The 19,653-nt window shown below is 33.4% G+C and overlaps 2 protein-coding genes across 2 annotated transcripts in view; one reads left to right on the forward strand and one right to left on the reverse strand.

Annotated features, from left to right (window-relative positions):
• The window catches only part of LOC114941642 (puratrophin-1), a 285,051-nt gene that overhangs the window by 206,474 nt on the left and 58,924 nt on the right, over positions 1-19,653 (reverse strand).
• LOC114941641 (protein G12) lies at positions 4,932-6,535 on the forward strand. Its single transcript, XM_029316682.2, has 2 exons — positions 4,932-4,996; positions 5,692-6,535. The coding sequence occupies exon 2, from the start codon at positions 5,692-5,694 to the stop codon at positions 6,379-6,381; it is 690 nt and encodes a 229-aa protein (XP_029172515.1). The 5' UTR covers positions 4,932-4,996; the 3' UTR covers positions 6,382-6,535.

Below are 19,653 nucleotides of genomic sequence, written 5' to 3' on the forward strand. Positions count from 1 at the left end.
CTAACGAAAAAGCGGTACAAAAATTATTTCAGATGCTATCTCATGTTCCCGTGCAATTATATGCGAATGAGATCGCCAATCGCGGGTGTCGTCGTGTATATACCCAAAGGCAGTCATAATTCTCAAATATCATTGAAATAATTATGGCGAATAGCGTGCTTGATAAATCATCGACGGAAAGTCACTCGAAAGTCGAATTGATTTAATACAAAGTTTTCATGAGTTGTTCTTATTAATATAATTATAATTTACATTTTCAACTTGAGATTTTAGCAAATCTTTATCTCAAAGAAATTCTCAAATCTTATAAGAATTATATGATAAAAAATTGTAATATATTAAACAATTTCAATTATTATAACTTATTAATATGAAAATATGATTATACATGTATATAAAAAAGCATAACATTATAAATAAACTCAGAAATAAATATTTTTATTTGTTATTTGTTATTTTAATTGATTATTGTGTATTAATTTTAAAATATGTACATTTTTCAGCCAATTCAATTCAACAGAAAGATATTACCGCACAGTAATAATGTGCATATTACGCTTATATTTATAGACAATATTGTCAAAGAAGTATTACAGTGTTTGAAAAATAAAAATTCCCTGCATCCGATATTGTCGATATCACCTCAACATTTCTCGATTTGGAGAAATAATTATATTGTTGAGAATTATTGGAGCGAAACGCATGCCAAGTCAATTAAATGTGAACTCGATAAAATTATTATAAGTTTTGATTTTTATGAATCATGAATGGAACCAAATCAGATAAATAGGGAATCGTATTATGAGCGGCTGGTACGTTTAAGTTTCTATGTATAAACATAATATATTTGTTTTTACTTTATTTATAATGATATAAATATGATGTTATTTAAATCGGCCAACAGAGCCAAAGCACGAAAAATTAATTATTCGGAACTGTATCTCTTGGTTTGAGATCACTGTTCCATATATAAATTAATCTCGAAACTTACATATGGAGAAATAGGCGCGAAAACTTTTCGGACTTATATTTTTCGCGCCTATTTCTCCATATGTAAGTTTCGAGATTAATTTATATATGGAACTTAGTGATCTCAAACCAAGAGATACAATTCCGAATAATTAATTTTTCGTGCTTTGGCTCTGTTGGCCGATTTAAATAACATCATATTTATATCATTATAAATAAAGTAAAAACAAATATATTATGTTTATACATAGAAGAATGAGATCAAAATATCTTTTATTTAATGAAAATTCTGAGTTAAACTATATATACTTTTATATTACAGACAATTTTGCAACTCTGTATAACATTACGTGTAAAATCAGATACGGAAATAATTGTTAACATTGAGAAAAAAGAATCTATCCTATACAATTTTTGCTAGATTTGTAATATAAATCGTTTGTAAGATGCCGCATGAGATATATATAAATGGAACTAGCTAATTCGTGGGAAATGCACAGATGTGTGAATGATTAGACTAATAGACCGATAAAGACAAGGAATATTTCCGAAGGCGATTTTCCAACAAGATGTTTGTTACGCTTGAATGAGCCACGCGCTGCACTTTGCAACTTTTCAATAATTCTTGCGAAAAGATTCCGAAATGTTATATAATAATTATCTAAAATGTTCAATAATATAACGATAAAAAATAATAAAGAATAATCATTTTTTAAATCAAAATTTGAATAATTTTTTAAACTCTAAGAACGCATGTACAACAAAATATTTCCATTTCGAATCGATTTATTTTTCCAAGAGGATAAGTCAATTAAATTTTAATTTTCTTCTATCACCCGCAGTTCTAATATCCTATCCGCATCTGAGGGTTACCTCAGATGAGACAATTTCTTGCTGGTATATCAAATGGTCGACAATTTCGATCCCCTGGGAGCATTTTCCGCTTCCCAATAACAATCTAGAAAGCTTTCGGTTGATTAAATTTTAGCCGCGTGACTCCCAAAATGTTCTTCATTTTTGTTGGAAACAGCGATGATACATCGGTTGTTGACCCGCCCACGATCTTATTGTTTCGCAGCAACAACTCATGTTTTCCGACCTTCCGATCGATAAAACCGCGCAGCATGCTCCGAAATATTCTCGCATGCAAGCAAGAAAAAAGATAAGGTCTGCGAAGCTCCCATTATTCACCGTTGTGGCACAAATAAAACGCGCGTTTTATTACGCGCTTTCGAGAAAAAAATTATTTAATCCCTTTGTCTCTCCGTTTAAATCACTTTTTTAAAGCCGGAAAGATCGTTTGCAGAATATTCTCGGAATGAGTTTGAACTTTGTCGGTAATTGCAGTCATTGTTCGGTGCAATTTCGCTATATTTCGGGACGCGAAAAATCTTTCTTTTACCGAAGATGGTTCCCGGCTCTTGTTTCTTCGTTGAACACTGGCGTGGTCGATTTTACGACTTGTAATACATGGCCGAGACGCGCTTTGCTCGAGTAGATGCTTCGAGTTGAAAAAAAGAGAATGACGAAGAGATTGACTTTTAGTGGACACTTCATGCGTCGAACTAACGCGTGCATCTTAAAGCAACGAACCGAAGCAAGGAGGGAGAGGCTGGCAGGCGGAAAAAAACGATTTTAGTACATTACGTCATCCCTTTTGAGAGATTGACGTGCTCGTCCCGCCGTGTCGGATGGAGCAAAGAGCATGCTACCCTAGATTAGCATAACAAACGTATACTGGAATACTTTAACCGCACGAAATGTTCAAATAGAGAGATAGGGTTAAAAGTATTTATAACTACGGTCGAACTTATCGCTCAACGTGTATAACGCAACTGAATGAGAAAATATTCCTATTAGAAAGTACCTAATTGTCAGTTTTAACTTATAGATAAAATTAAAAGCTTGGACGCATTTTAAATAAATAAAACAGTTGCCACTTTATGTTCGAAAAATAATAGACTTTAAAAATTCAACAAATTATATACAAATATGCGTTAATTTTATTTAAAAGAACAACAGTGTTTTTGTTTCTATATTATTTATAATATATATATTAAAATAATTTAAAAATAAGAACTAATCTGTTATAAAAGAACGGATTAATTACATGCAATTGTTTCTTTGGGAAACTTTTTTATCAAATCTGATCTAACTGCAAAAAAATGCCTTTACGATAGAAACAACGTTATTATTCCATTTGGCGAAACAAGTATTCGCGCCCGCTAGCGATAATGAAAGCGGAACTAAACGTCAAAAATCGACAATCAATCGGCGAAGCGTGAGATCGAACATCGAGTCTATGATCAAAAAGCAATGAAAAAATCAAATGGAACCATATTTTCTCATCACAATGAAGCAAAAGAGCGTTTTTGACTCGCGAATTATATTGTTTGGATATATTCTATAAATTCCCTTCTATAAGCACTGATCGTTCTCTTGCGATTAATACAGAAAAGATTCAAAAGAAGTCTCTTTCGGCGGATTAATAATTGAGAAAGAAATGGTCCACAGTTTTCGATATGTCCAAACTTAAATCTTGTTCTCTTCGTCAAACGATAGCTTTTATTTATTTTAACAGCGAAACAATCACGAAGACAAATGAAAAAAGAATAATAACAATTCTTAAGCAGATTAATTATATGCAAACAAACGAGTACAAACTTATTAAAAGTCTGTTATGCAATAATGATAATTTGTGGCAAATTTAACATGATATACATAAAAGTTGTGCCGAAAAAATGCGCTACTTACGGCACTGATCATTAAAAAAAATTATAATCAATGACAAATGAAAAAAAAAGAGATAAATGCAAATATATATTATGTTAAATACATCAATATTAAGAAATACTTTTTACATATATAACAACATTTTAATAAAAACTATCAAAACATGCCATATTCACAAAATTTAATCAATATAATTAATTAATATATGTTCGCGTTCATGTATTTTGAAAACTATTATTAATTCACAATAAAATTCATTTGCGCCCTAGATACTTCATTGGCTCTTATTGTTGTTTACTTGTTCTTATTTTTTAAGATACCCTTTTTATCAAATGTACAAATCTCTATTGTGTTTAAGTAATTTTATTAAATGGAAAATCCTAATTTTTTAATGATAATCTGACTCATTGGAAATTTGGAGTAAGTATTTGTGATTATAGAGCAAAACAATTTCACACTTGATAACGCACGTGCAGCTTATCAATCGATTTTAGAAGAGATAAGTAAAAATTGATCTGATTAACATTTTTAATAACTTTTATGCAAATAAATTATTTAATATTAATTCTATATATCACAAAAAATATACACATATATATATTTCAATTAAATAAATAAGATTAATTTAATTTTTTAAATCTTTAGAATACAAAACATTCAAAAAATATTAAGATTAAAAATATTTTTCTGTCTTTATCTTTCGATTGATAATAATTACATACTTTATGCATATTTAGTCTACATCTGTATATGATATTTCATTATCCTTTATATTTATTTTTAGAAAATCTAAGTAAACCTTCATCATCTAAATTTTAAGTCTTCAAATAAAATTAGAATTAAACGAAATCAACAAAGTGAAAAAATAAAACTAATAAAGTTAAAATTATAATTAGAAATACTGAACATTCTACTTTAATTTAAATTGTTATATATTCCATGTACCAGTGTACACATTAATTATGATTTTCTAAAATATCGTGACTCACCGAATGCACATAATGTCATTTGCACAGCAATTATTTTACAATGCAATTATCAATAAAATCAATTATCAAATATTTGATACTTCATAAAAGAAAAATAATCGTTATCTAAAATCATTACATAATTCTTTACATTATTTTAAAAGTATTTGGACTTAAATCAAGCACCTATAGATAATACATAATCTTATCATCGTAGATTGAATAAACAAGATCTAATTTTGTATATAAAGTCAGTGACCAAAACTGTAGAGCATCAGTTTTCGGGAGTTCACAAGTAGAAGTACCACAACAACAATATTCCGAAAGTAAGTATTGACAAGCTGTCTGAGTTAGACACTCTAAGCTTCAATTATAGATAGCGAATAAATAAAGATTGTGAAAAATATTATAAATCATTTATTTTTTGCTTATTAAAGATTTACTATTTCTTTTAAAATAATTATAAATTAAATAATATAAATAAAAAGCAAAAATATTTTAAGTATATTATTCTAGTTTCAAAAATATTTTTACCTTAGAGAAACAAATAATTTCTTGTATCCATTAAAAATATTTAAAATTAATTGTATCAGTTTTTTATTAATATTTATTATTTTATAATTAATAATTTTACTTTATTAATTATCATCAAGTCTCGTTAAAGATCTCGAATTAGATTAGTATTTTGTAAAATAGTAACATATTTTTAAAAATAGATAGATTTATTCTTCGTAAAATATCATCAAACAAATATAGATATTTTCACTTTCATCAATTAATTAAACTAACTTATTAAAAATTTGCTTTCAATCAAATATCATTTTTGCATAAATCTCTTATATTTATTTTCTATTTTTCTTTGTTAATTTATTAGTATATATATATATATATATATATATATATATGCATATGCCCTTACATGTGTACATATGCCACAATATAATAATATAAAATATAACGTACGCGTGCACATGTATCAATTTAGATGTATCAATAATTCTAGCAAAATTTATTTTTGCAGATGAAATTGGCATTAGCACTGTTGGCTCTCGTAGCCGTGGCTTCCGCCAAGATCGAGATTCCCAATTTCGGCAGAGGCGAGCTTCACAAGGATATCCAAGAGTTTTTAGACCTGATACCTGTAGAGGAAGTAATCGCAATTACTCTTCAATATTACGAAGAAGATGATGAATTCCAGAGTATGGTCGAATACTTCCAAACTGACGAATTCAAAGATTTGGTAGAAGCGGTCGAGAATATGAAGGAGGTCAAAAAATTGATGGATTACATCCATGATGCGGGCATTGACATTTACAAAATGGTGAACATGTTGAACGACGTGCTTGACCTCGATCACCTCACTCCGCCCGATTATGCTGCAGTTACCAAACAAAAGATCAGCGGTGGAATTCGTGGATACGTTGATGACATTTTGGCCATCTTACCCGCGGACGAGCTTAACGACTTGTATGAAGACAAGCTGGAAAACTCCCCCGCATTCGCCAAGTTCGTCAAGCAATTGGAATCTGACAACTTCCAAAAAATCGTCAATAAGGTTTACGCTCACCCCACATTCCAAGAGCTCTTGGAACATGCCGATAATGCTGGCATTGATCTTGAAATCATCAAGGATTTGCTGAAGATTCTCTGGGGTATTGATGTTCCCGATCGTCCTCATCGTCTCCACCCCCGTTTCCATATCAAACATTAAAAGCCAATGCAATGTGTGAAAAGTGAGTTTCGATTGTCATATATACCAATAGTATTTTCCAAAAAATATCCTCAGATATTATAAATTATTCGGCAATGTAATTTTTCACGTACTTTACTTGTGTAAAATAAAAGAGCAACTTTCTATATAGTTACATTTCTTCTTTCAATGAAAGAAATATTCCTTTAAATATATTTCCCTTTCCTTAGTTTAGACTCGAAAATTGCTTCGGACATGATCCAAATTACTTGACCATTCATATACCGCGCGATGCATTTTTTTGCATTGCTTCGGACCGTTCCCACCCGGTCAGACCAAGTCGAGATAAGCGAGATTATGTTGGCTCGACTGGTCGACCTGCCAAACTCGTTTTCGCGCACTCACGACGGCTTAACTCCGTGAATGGAAGTGAGATTGGGACGAGTCTTCTCCCTACTCTTGCGTAATTATCCCGTCTTTTGCGCCTACCGAACATAACATCGGCAAAAGAAAGAGATTTATTTTAGATTTATTTCTAGAATGAGAATCATCTAAGAACAATAAGCAGAGTGATTACAGAGATTGAAAATAAATAATAGATTCATGATTAAAGATAAATAATAGATTGTCAAAAAATACATTATAATAAAAACGGAATATATCAAATTTTAATAATAATTAATAAAATTCGTAAACAAGAAAATTGACGTTTAAAAAAAATTATGTAATCGCAATTTTCGTGAAAAAAAAAATATTTCTGCTATTTAACTTTCCTCTACCAATATATTTCATAATTTTATATGATTGATCTCGAGAAATAACATCCTATATTTCACGCGTGCTCGTATATACATATGTATAGACAACAATCCAAGTTTCAAGTCTCATAGACATACTATGAAATTGCATATTTTCAAGAAAGGGAACAAGGGGGTGCTACCAACGAACGTGGCTTTTAATTAATGGCGCTTTAGAGTATACGTGTCGCGGGGCCGATTTATGAGCCGGCGTGCGCTGGCACGTCGTGTGACTGGGATTTATGGTACCGCACTGGTGTTTCCCGCTAATATTTAACCGTGTTGAAAGAGGTTAGCGAGATGCCGCGGGAGGTACAGACTCTACGCGGATCGTGCGTGTTCTCGAACTGCAAGAGCGACGATCGACTTTCTCGCGCAACCCATCGAACGCGCGTGCTCTGCAATGGAAACGAGCGATGCGAGTTGAAGGCGGCAACTGCAAAGAATGCATATCCGCTGAACGAATGTGTCCTAAGCTGTTAAAATAATATCGTATGGAAAGTTCGATAAATTCGTTAAATAACAGCATTGTTTCAAGTTGACAGACATCTTCATCTATGTCATTTTTAAATACAATTTCGCTTAATTAATATTTAGTATATATTACATAGGTGATAATTTCTAATCGTTAGATCAGATTCATTTAATCCAGACCCTATTGTTAAGCCTTGAAGTTTTAACAATTCAATTCAAGCTATCCCATTTGTGTGATAATTCCTTTTATAGTAATAGGTATTTATTAGGTGCGATAAATGTTGAAATATTTTCAGTATAAATAAAAAAATATATATACATATATATGAAATAGTGCATAGTCATATAATATATATGCACATATGTCCTCCAATAGTGCAAATATCCTTTCAAAAAATATTGTGTAATCTCGTCTCACAGAACAATTAGATTTTTGTAACGAACAAAGATAATAAACCTATGTTTTCTAATAATGGACATTTTGTTAATTACTATTCAAATTACGATATTTTATTTAAAACAAAGGGAACAAACGAGGGGAATAGAAAAATAAAAATCGTATGTGCCATACTTTTCGAGTCTACTTTTATTTTAACGAAATAAAAAAAACAATGTGTTAGATAGATAAGCCACTATAAAATATTGTTATGCAACTGTTATTGCATGCATGTTATGCAGTCGCATTAATTCTAGAACTTACCTAGATATGATAAACACTTTTATAACCCCAGTAATAGCTCCACGTACTCAATGTAGTACTCATAAGCTGTGAAACTTATAAGCTTCGTATTTTACTCTTATAACACTTATAAGCTCCGAGATAAACTCTATGCAAACCGAGTTCCATTCACGACGTACAATTGACACTTGTCACAATAATACTACCCACGAAGTCCAATCACGTACAGTATATATCACGGAATATAAATAATCCGATCTCACCCATCAGATGATTGAACGAATAGCAAAAAGGTTCCACTGTTCATTTACAAAGTCGATTGAAAAATTCGATAAACACGACATAGACTGGATCCCAAGGTGTCTCCACACGATCTCGTTATCGCGTATACAATCGATTATTCCGATTCGACCCTACTTAATATCTGGCGTAAGATAGGCCTCTTAGTCAATCGAGCGGCGAACCAGAGATGATTACGGTGTTACTGACCTACGATAAAACTGTTTCATTCATTCATTCACGATCTCGTCGCTGTAAATGAATTATCGCGTGCAACGTGCTCCAAAAATTTCGCAACGTTCTCTCTCCGTATTCTCGATATTCCCATATACATTCATACGATAAATCAAAATCCTTCGATGTATATTCGACGCATGAATGAGAGAAGAAAATCTTGAATGAGAGGGAAAAAAAGATAATTCAGTCCTTCCTTTCGTGCGCTACGTCAATCCTTCACGCACGATCATCGCGTGCCCTCGCGCGACGCGCCCCTTTTCTTTTCCCTCTCGGGAACCACCCCTCGTTAACGCATATTTGCGATCGTCGACGAAAAAAGCATCCTTCCCGGACAATCACACGCGCACACCATCTCTCTTAAATGTCCATTATCGCACCCGTAAACACTTGGAAAATCGATTGCGAGGATGCGCGCCTTGGGAATATTTTCTGCGCGATCGGAAAACGTAAGGAGAGAAAATAAGAATGAAAGTCTCTCTCGGCACGCGAAAGATCGACCGACAAACACGTGCGACACGGAGGACGGCGCGTACCTACTGCGAGACAGCAGCCGGATCGTATCGTACCGCGGCTACGACAGCAATGCCCCCGCATCGGAGGCTTAAGCGCCGCCGACGCGGTCGGGAACCCCGACTGCGGCCCCCACCGGTCGACCGTTCCCCACCGCCGTCATTCCTTTCGGTGACATATACAACACCGGTTTCCCCGGTCTGGTGCCCGACGTGCACCCAGCCGACGATGCGTCCGGGGTGCGCGAACAGCTTTCCCTGCTTCGGGTAAATCGCGATTGGCCCGAATTGAAATGATGACAGTATAAAATTTGTGATATAAAAAAAGACGTCGATGTTGTGTTATTTTTTTCAGACAATATGTACACCATGATATCGTAACGTACGATTACCTCTTCTTCCGGAAGTGCGACCGTAAAGAGTTATAATAAGCGTGAGCACGAGTCATTAAAAGTGTATTTGATTTCTTAATTATATAGTTATTTGTGATGCTAAATAGTGTTTCAAGCGATTCGCCAGATCTACTCCGAAATCCTACGTTCCTTCTATCGAAATCATCGAGCAACCATGTGGTATCCATGCTCTTTCATTTATTCCGTTATTATATCATCCACCACATGACAGAACAAAGATATTCAAAGACCATCTAAAGTTCAAACTATTTTCCGGTTCGAATCTTACAGCTTAACTTGGAATATAGAATCGGATTGATAGTTGAATGTTTTGATGTCTATCAATATGCTGTCGAGATTTTAATACCAATGGAACTAGTCAGAAATATACCATAATTATATGTATATCGCAACTATACTATGTTTTACTACTTGAAGATGATCTATGCTATGTGCCACAAAGTACCGATTATGCTTCATTATAAGTTATATTTATATATTCTGTGATATATATTTATTTATATAATTTGCATAGTGTGATACGAATTTCATTTATTGTTTACTTTAATTTTTTATTTTAGACACTATACACTGACACGCATGATTGACTTTCTTGTCTCGCCGCGAGATCAATAGAGAAAGCACTATAGATACGAATGAAAATTTTATAGAATCAGTCTCTTTCCTTTTAGACCTATCGAATTCTGGCAAAAACATTTTTTAAGAGAATAAAAATAAAATAGAAAATGAATCAGAGATCAGAGTAAATAATTAATAGTACCTCTCCTAGAAAAACATTTTTATTATCACAATTGTCAAAAAAGATGATTTTATGAAAAAAATATTGAACAAAAATTGTTGAAAGAGATAATCTTAGTATACATTTCATACAACTATCAAAATTCTTCCTTTAATGTTAATATAACAAGATCATTTGTCTAGAATCAAAATTTATTAAATACATTATCACACATTGCTTCTATCAATATGCTTCTACCAAAAAAATTCGAAGAGCAAAATTTATGAGTTTGAGATAATTTAATACATTTAGAAGTACGAGCAATAAGTGGACCAATAGATGTAAATCGCGAAATCTAATAAAGAAATAAAGAACACCATTGAATTAGAAGAGCTTCTATTTCTGTGCGAATATCCACGAAATATCGAAGAAAAAATAGATAACAGAACACCGAAATAATTATTTAACAGTAGCATACTGTATTTCTTTCTGGCGTTTATTTATATCCTTTTCCATATTAGCCAAAGAGATATCTACTAATAATAAAATCAAAAATATATCTCAATAAAAACTAACAAAATAAACATGATCTCCATCATTTTTCCGAAAATGGAAAAGATAAATACTGATTGAATACATTTATCAGTTTACACAATAAGACCGCATGAAAATTTTCAATGTTGCATTGTGTAACATTTTATATAAAACGGACGTTTAATGGTACAAGAGGATTAATAGCATATCTTTCATGCTCCATCTTTAGAAATGCATTTCCGACGACGAGTACCAGAAAGGGCGGTCGGTGGCGCATTATCGGTAATGGAGAGAGTGGCGAGGCGACCGTGAAAAATGACCTCGGAGTACGTCCGCGTCTGGGAGGGTAGTAACCTCCGTTCACCCCGTCGCCAGGACAGCAGACGGTCACCTAGCCTAACCTCGTTCTTCCGCTACATAACGGATGCCGGAGGCTTTAGGAACATCCCGAGACCCGGCGGAGCCCGGGTAGCCGGAACAATTTTCCATTATTCCGGTCTAATGTAGATTACCTCCGCCCTTTTTCGCGATAGAGAGACGAGAGAACAATGAAACCTGCATCCCGGCCTATCGTACATAAGCTTTAAATACTCTATGTAATATGAAAGACTTCAGGATATCCGCGAAATAATATATATGAAATAGAAATTTTAAGTAAGACGTGGTTAAAAATTGTCAAGAAGGACGATGTCAAGTAAGCATATTACTAATTGTTGGGGATTTATATTTTAATTTTGACATACGTTAATCGTTAATTTTTATTAATCGCAGCGCCTACGGAACATTTTAATTTCTCGCTTATTAACGACGAAACTTTTCGAGATCTGACTAAAATCAAAGATCATATACCGAGGCGAACATTGGTTTGACAATTTTCCTACACATGATGGATTGAAACGCGTTAACTGCTCATAAACTCTCGACTCCGAAGAACTAAAATTAATTTTCGACATTATATGAATTTTTTTATAATTTTATATTTTAATAATATACTGAAAAAGACCGCGTGCGGCCGAAACGTTTATTTTAGAATGACTGTATTTTTGTGTTAATTTTAATATTCAATGATTGTAACTTAATAATTTATATATGAAATAAATGTTATTTGATTGAACAGCTTGAATAATTGCTCAATAGTTGGCCTTGCATTTATCACTTTTTGTTATAAATTTTAACTTTTTCTTTTAACTAAAACAATTATAATTGACAAAATAAAATAATTTCCTCTACGAAGAAGTCAAAGCGGCAGAAATAAGATCAGGAAAAACGCCTTGGAATTTTATAACAAAAAAAGGAATATATATAAATCTGCATACACTCAATAGATTTAATGTATAAATATTTAAGCAGTACACTTTGTTATAGCCCGAAAGGGTATAATTACAAGTTAACAAATATAAAATCCGCGTGGAAACCGTTGATACAGCAGCGAGCCGGAAACCGCGAAGACGCAAGCTAAGAGCTTCATCTTTCGAACAGCTCTTAGCTCAAAATCTAGCCATGTAAAAAGCTATGCACCAATCGGGTGCCTGTCGCCAGGCACCCCTTCCAAACGAAATAACGAAAAACCGAGTTCACGTAAGAACTCGGGAGTGAACAGAGAGTGAGTTCAATTAGACCAACCTACCGAGACACATCGAGAATAACTCCCGACTCGTAATCAGACGAGTCGTTAACTAGCTAAAGTCAGGATAAATCTAGAGTCGCGTCAAACGAGCGAAAAAGAGAAACAAAGTTACTAGAGGTTTATAAATAACCATACGTCTTGTTAAGTTTTGTATACTAATATATATATATATATATATATATATATATATATATATATTAAATATGTTGTGTGCCTCGGGAGAGACACTTAAGGGTCGCGCCAAATTGGGATGGGAATCCGGGGCTTCAGGACTTGTCGGGTGTTTGTAGAAAATGCACTACACTTTTTGTATTAAAATTCTTTATTCAACTTCAACCACTTGGTCTTTATTTTATTCCACTATTAATACACTGAAGCTTTATCGTGTGTGCGGCACTGACTTTCTATTACTCCGCGTATCGCGCACAACTGCGAGTCGATGCTAGGTGCGCGCGCGGTTTAGCGAGATCGTGGTTAGAGCGATTATTTGTGTCTGCGACTGAGCGAGTTGTCGCGTCTCTACTCTCTTTTTATATTGTTGTTTTTTGGAGTTTTCCCGATCGGAAGGGGTGCCTGGCAACAGGTTTCCCCGGTCGAGAATCTAGGTGCAAGCGAAGCAGATTCAAAGTCCTTCTGCTTTGCTTGCACGTTGACCAATTTCTGTTCCGCGTATATCTCGCATTGTATGCGTTTTTAACGCGGTCATTATCTGTCGTAATTCTGATTTCGCGTATATCTCGCATTGTATGCGTTTTTAACGCGGTCAGTGTCTGTCGTAATTGCGGATGCAATACGAGTACCCATTTCTTAATACTAGTTACCTTTTAATAGTTATATCTATTGTATATCTTTGGGGGATATAACAAATAAAAAAAAGGAATTCTACATTTAACAAGACTAAAATCTACGGAGAAACCCCGACGATTCAGAAGTCCACTTCTCAATCCGGCAACATCCCTTCTGTGTCTCACCCGAGGCACAACAACTTCTAAATCTAGTTAAGCCTAACTCTAAAGCATAAGTCCTAATTCTAATCTCTACTCTAACGCTAAGTCCTAACTTCAAATTTTACTCTAAATAATACTTTGTACTTTTATAAGAATAAATCAGTGTGTTTTTGTGAAACGAGTGTCTAATACATTTCTCGACAAATTCCACGAAACCTATTTGTGACAAAAACGCGCTAGTAACTAAATCAGCAATAATAAAATATAATATTATTATTTAATTAGTATTATATATTTAAAATATAATATTAATAATATTATACATATAATATTAGTATTAATATTTAAATAAAATTGTAAAATTAATGTCAGTACAGGCCAACTAAAGAGCATAAAATTATTCGGATGTTAATGAATATTATACATATTTATTTTAAAATCATCAAAACATAATAATACATTAAATTGCAGACGTTTCGACTGTACGCAGTCTTCTTCAGTGAAGTCATAAAATCTTAGTCAATTATAAAATTAAAAAATTAATTAAAAACATTTCGACAATGCTAACGATTGCAAATCTTACTGTTCATTATAATCATATATAAATTAATTTGGGTGATGCGAACGATTACAACTTTTGATGATATGTAGCGTGTGATTTTGAGGCTGAATACATCTCTATATTATTCTTGGATCGTTTCCAGATGTTAATGCGGATTATTTTCAATGATGATTTTAAAGGTGAAAAACAGCATTTAAACCACATTTATCTTCTGACCGCTGCTTTATATAATAGCTTTTTCTATGACAGATAATGCAAAAGATTAATCTTTTGCATTATCTGCCATAGAAAAAGTGGCTGTGAAATTAACACGACGTTCTACGAATTTAAAAAAAAATAACTGTCACAGCTTCTTTCTCAAGCGCAGACAGGCCCAAAGATAAATCACATCAGTCTCTGAGAGCAGGTAAGAACTTATGCAAGCATAATTGTGGTTTTATTTTACATAAGAAGATTTGAAACAATTTTTGACATTTTCACGTTAGTCTTAAGTTTTTTCTGCAAAATCGGTTTTTAAAGACCTGCTCTCAAAGACTGAAATGATTTGCCTTTGGTCCTGTCTGCGCTTAAGAAGGAAGCTGTGACAGTGTCAGATAACGATATGTTATGAGACTTTGATAGATCGTCAGTCGGCGTAGCACGTTTATAATTCTTTTGGCTAGGTGTACGATTCTTTTGTGACATATTACTAATACGCGTAATAAACTGATCTACTTTTCACGATTACTATTATCTTTAATATTGCGTGCGATCGAATATCGAGCCAACATTTAAGTGTAAATACGAAAAGCAAACTTTCGGAACCTTCCTGAATATTTTCCCTACTATTTGTATATATACAAAGTGCTAGACGTAAATGTTAAGTTGTTTAAGAAATAGTAAACAATTAGAACTCTTTGAAAAAATGTTTCTAAAGTATAAAACTCTTGTAGAACAATCGAAAATTGCCATTAAAATTGCGGGAAATCATCAGTACGACACATTTTCACTAACAATAAGTGCTGGACGTAATTATTAAAAATTGATTATAAATTGTTAATTACCGAATATCGATGTAAAATTGCGTATGTAAGTTGAACTTGAGAACTTCTGAGAACTCTTGCCAAAATTGATATTATTCAAAGCGTTTTAATATTTTAGATGGAAGAGTGTCGTGCTGGATTCGCGAAGTACATTTTCTCAATTTTGATTTGTTAATAAGAAATGCGGAACGTTTTTTAATTTCTTTCAAAAACTATAGAACTCTGTAAAGTGCTACTTAGTAATTTTTTTTAAATTCGTAGAATGTCGTGTTAATTTCACAGACACATAGAAAAAGCTGTATAAAGCAGCAGTCATAAGATAAATGTGGTTTAAATGCTGCTTAAAATAATTTCAGTAAAATACATTTTAGTCTAGCTCACTAGCAGAACATGCACATGAGATACTGCTAGACGAAATTAGCGATTAGCTAATGTAAGTGAGTAAGCGGCTAAGAATAACATTTTATTGCCACTATAAATAATTCTTATTTCAAGCTATATATTTCAAGTCCTAATTTTACATGCACGGCGACACGACAAACTTTTCAGCTTTTACGAAACGATGTAACTTGAATAAATGACAGAGGCAAACTCGGTGCAACTTTGTGCTAGGCCGTGCCTCGCATGACCTATCCGTGATGACACGAACATGGAAAAATACAATAGTTATTTAATTATTTATTATATATGTAGTATCGGGACTCCTATATAACGCGTAAGTGGGTGATGCGGAGAAGGTTGGGCAGAGGGCCTAGATAGCTTAATAGTTAGAGCAGTCACCAGAAGGCCCGATTCTTTTTCGCGGATCCTACATATATATCAAGCAAATAATAATTTGCTGCCCACGCGATATAAGTCTGTTATATTTTTTATTATAACTAATCTAGGACAGCGAATAAGTCTGTCCTACGCACCTTCTTGTATCAACATCAATCTAAACATATTATATCTTTTTCTCGAATGTTATAAATCGAGATTAAACAGTCCGGCAATAAAACTGGTATCATCAGGGAAGTAATTAAATCGATATTGTATGGTATCTTTTTACTAGAGGACGATAAATTCTTCCTTTTAATGTTCAAAACCTCAGACTAATTTATGGTCAATTATATCTCATTGTTTAATGTGAGTGTCGGTAAAAAAACCGATCAACTTCTCTGTCGGATGTAGGTAGAAAAATTGGGAAAATCAAATAATGGCGGTAATGGATCTGCCGATTTTTCGTATCGTCGCGATTGATAGAAAAGCGGCGAACGGCGATGAAGAGAGGAACCGAGCGGCGCTCGCACAGTGAAAGCGTAGCAGTAGTTCCCGTTTTGATTGATTGTCAAGGAGATTGAGTATCTCGGATTTATCTCGCGAACGACGCCGCGTAATGACGCGAAAGCGTATTGCACGCGCGAGCGAAATTATCCGTGTACATGATTACGTCTTATCGTGTAAAAATAAGTTTATCGATAGCTCGTCAAATTTTCTATTTTAATGCTCGTTCTGTCCTGCCATATCGCACATACGACAGATATTATATGTATCGTTATCACGTCTTTTTAGCGACAACGATGTTTGGTAGAAAGCATGTCTGTGCAGTATTAAAATACACTGCAACACATATGTAAAATTACACTTATTATTTATGTAATTTTATATATTTTTATGTAATATATTACATATTTTTTATAATGAAAAATATTTTCTTCGCGTCATATATCTCTCAATACTTCCTGCATGTGGAAATATAATTCAGCCGGATGACGAACGATCTTCTATGCGTTGCGCAACTCCGGGTATAATCGATCGAGAATTTATGCGACATCGCGGAATCGAATTCTGTAGGGTACAACGAAAGTTGTAATTGAAGAAATAATGACACACAAGTTCGCGTGGGCGTGTGGAATCTATGGCTGTCATTGGAGAAAGTGTAACATACGCGTGTAGCCGACACCGTCGCTCGATCGCTGGGCGATTTTCACGCGTGCTGGAGATTTTCTACAGGGAGTCTCGATCGCGAGTCGGAGTCACGCTTTTCTCGGTGTATTTCTTCGCGCCCGCGACCGGGAGATAAATCGGTCGAAAAGTGAAACACATGCCGCGCACATTCGAATTTCATTCGTAGCCCGATTTGATTTATGAAAATTAGTATCGATTTTTTTTCCTCCGCCAAACGAATCATGCTGCTCGCTGCACGCAACTCGAATCAATCTGTGTCCCGAACCTATTATTCAACGCCGCCGCAGTCATTGCGTTGCAATGTTGAGGCAACGTGACGGTTTCGAGTATCGTCGCGCTGCTTATTAATAACAGACCAATTTTTACTTTTTATGAGTTGTTAATGAAATAAATTATTTAACCAAAAAAGTTAAAATATCTTATTTATACTCATCGCGCATATTTCATGTGCTTTTATACACACACACACATTATTAAGAAATTATGTTGCGTAGGAAATATTATAGTAATCAATATTTTTATCACTATAAATTTCCATCTTGTTCTAGTAAGATTGAGTAGAGTCTTACCACGCTCATCAAGATCGCAATTGCTATCAAAGCTATGCTAAAAAATTAAACATGCAATAATTTCGGTGAGCCATTTGAAGACTGCCAAAGCGGTATCTGAAGCAGGTAGTAGTGATTATTTCAACGCACCTATGTAGACATTCCAAAAGGCCGAAGTACACGTTCGTAAAATTTGAAAAAAGACTTTTAAGATGTTTAAAGCGTGGTATAAAGATCACATACAGATTTCATGAGCCCGATAAAAAATACAAATGCAACTTATGCGGTAAAAGTTTCCCTCAAAAGCGATACTTGAGCAACCACAAAAAACACTTTTTGTACTGCGCTGAAGAAGATCCGAAAAATTGGATCGAAACGTTCGCTTTCTCATTTGTTTTAACTTTCGAGTTTATAATTTTAGATTAATTTAAACTTTATTGTTTATATCAGTACAAATTTATTAAATGTAATAAATTAGTTTTTATAACCGTAATATTACTTCTGCTCTTATTAGCCTTTTATATGTGTAGTACTTTACAAAAAACGGAGCTGTAAGGCGAGCAAAACGTCAACGAATCAGCAAAATAATCAGAGCTCCAGAATACAAATCGATCAACCATCAAATCAAAACCATGCACTTCTCGAGGATTATAGCCAGTTGAACAAATTTGACAGGCAGGAACGTACCGATAATTCCGAAGGATATCCAACAGAAAAGTTGAAAGAAAAATTAAATCTCATCGATGCACCGCCATTTAAAAAGATATTAAACATCCTGTAACAAAGTTTGACTCTTATAACAAACTTGTAATGACTGATAGCTTTAAGTCCAGGAATAATTCTAAATATTTCCAGAAAGTTACCAAAGTATAGAGAAAGAGAGCGAAACTTTGACTTTAAATTTAAACCACAAAACTTACTGATGTAATATCGGGTCTCGTTTTCAACAAAGGAAAAACAGCAAGAGCAAAAAGAGAATTTTAAGACCGGAAGGTGCGACGACCCAAACATGTTGCAGAGTTGTTGTTTTAGCAACGCTGCGCGTAGTATCGATTGCCATGGAACTGTGAACTTCGAACAATTACTAAACGATTGCCACTTCTTTATGATGTGACTTTCCGGGCGATATGTTTTCGTTAGAGCATAAGCCAGCTCACGCCTAACCTATCATAAACGAAGGCAAATAACCGTAAAGTTATGTCTTCCTTTACGGTGGAAAAACGTTTAGATCGTTCTCATCACAAAGAAATCGACAAAATGATGAATTAATAAATCTTTGTTTAAGAAAACCACACAATAGAATTTTTTAAAAATTTGAAAAAGATGTTATTTTATCTTATAATGCTTTCTTTGATTCTGAAATATGTATAAAAATGTGTTGGAATAAAAAAAAATATAATTAATGAAACAAGTTTGTCACGCATAATGAATTTCATAAAATTTTAATATTATTCTTGGCAGTCGAAAATGTATATAATACATATCAGCACACGAGTTCTTCTTTCTCAAAAATTATTTCTTTGTTAACATTTAACATCATTCAAACTTGAAAATGTAATAAACATAATCGAACTTAATTTCAAAATCGTAATAAATTTAATACAGAAGAAATTATAAAAATCAGCAGTGTGTACATGCATAGAGAGAGGTCGCAAAAGAAATGGAAAACATTGAGAAATGAATGAATGCAATATGCACAATCGATATCCGATATCTTATCATGTCTTATCATGCATGTTATTATAAAATACGCTCCTTCGTTATCGTATATCTTGATTCGAAAGTAAATTTTCTAGCCGAGGAATCTGATTGCGCACGAGAAAAAGGAACTATGTCGTCGATCAACTCAGTATATTCTTTAGAACTTTTTTATATAATTATCAAAACTAAAAAGTAAACAGATATATGATTTGCTAAAATAAATTAAAAATTTCACTAATATATTCTGTATTGTCGTTCTAAATTTAACCTAATCTTTATTCCTTAAAATGATAAATTAA

This window comes from Nylanderia fulva, unplaced genomic scaffold (assembly GCF_048542155.1).
Source record: "Nylanderia fulva isolate GAGA-0341 unplaced genomic scaffold, ASM4854215v1 Scaffold5, whole genome shotgun sequence".
NCBI classification, from domain to species: domain Eukaryota; kingdom Metazoa; phylum Arthropoda; class Insecta; order Hymenoptera; family Formicidae; genus Nylanderia; species Nylanderia fulva.

What these genes read in the sequence shown, in the direction of transcription:
- LOC114941641 (XM_029316682.2), top strand. Translation starts at nt 5,692, where the DNA reads ATGAAATTGGCATTAGCACTGTTGGCTCTCGTAGCCGTGGCTTCCGCC.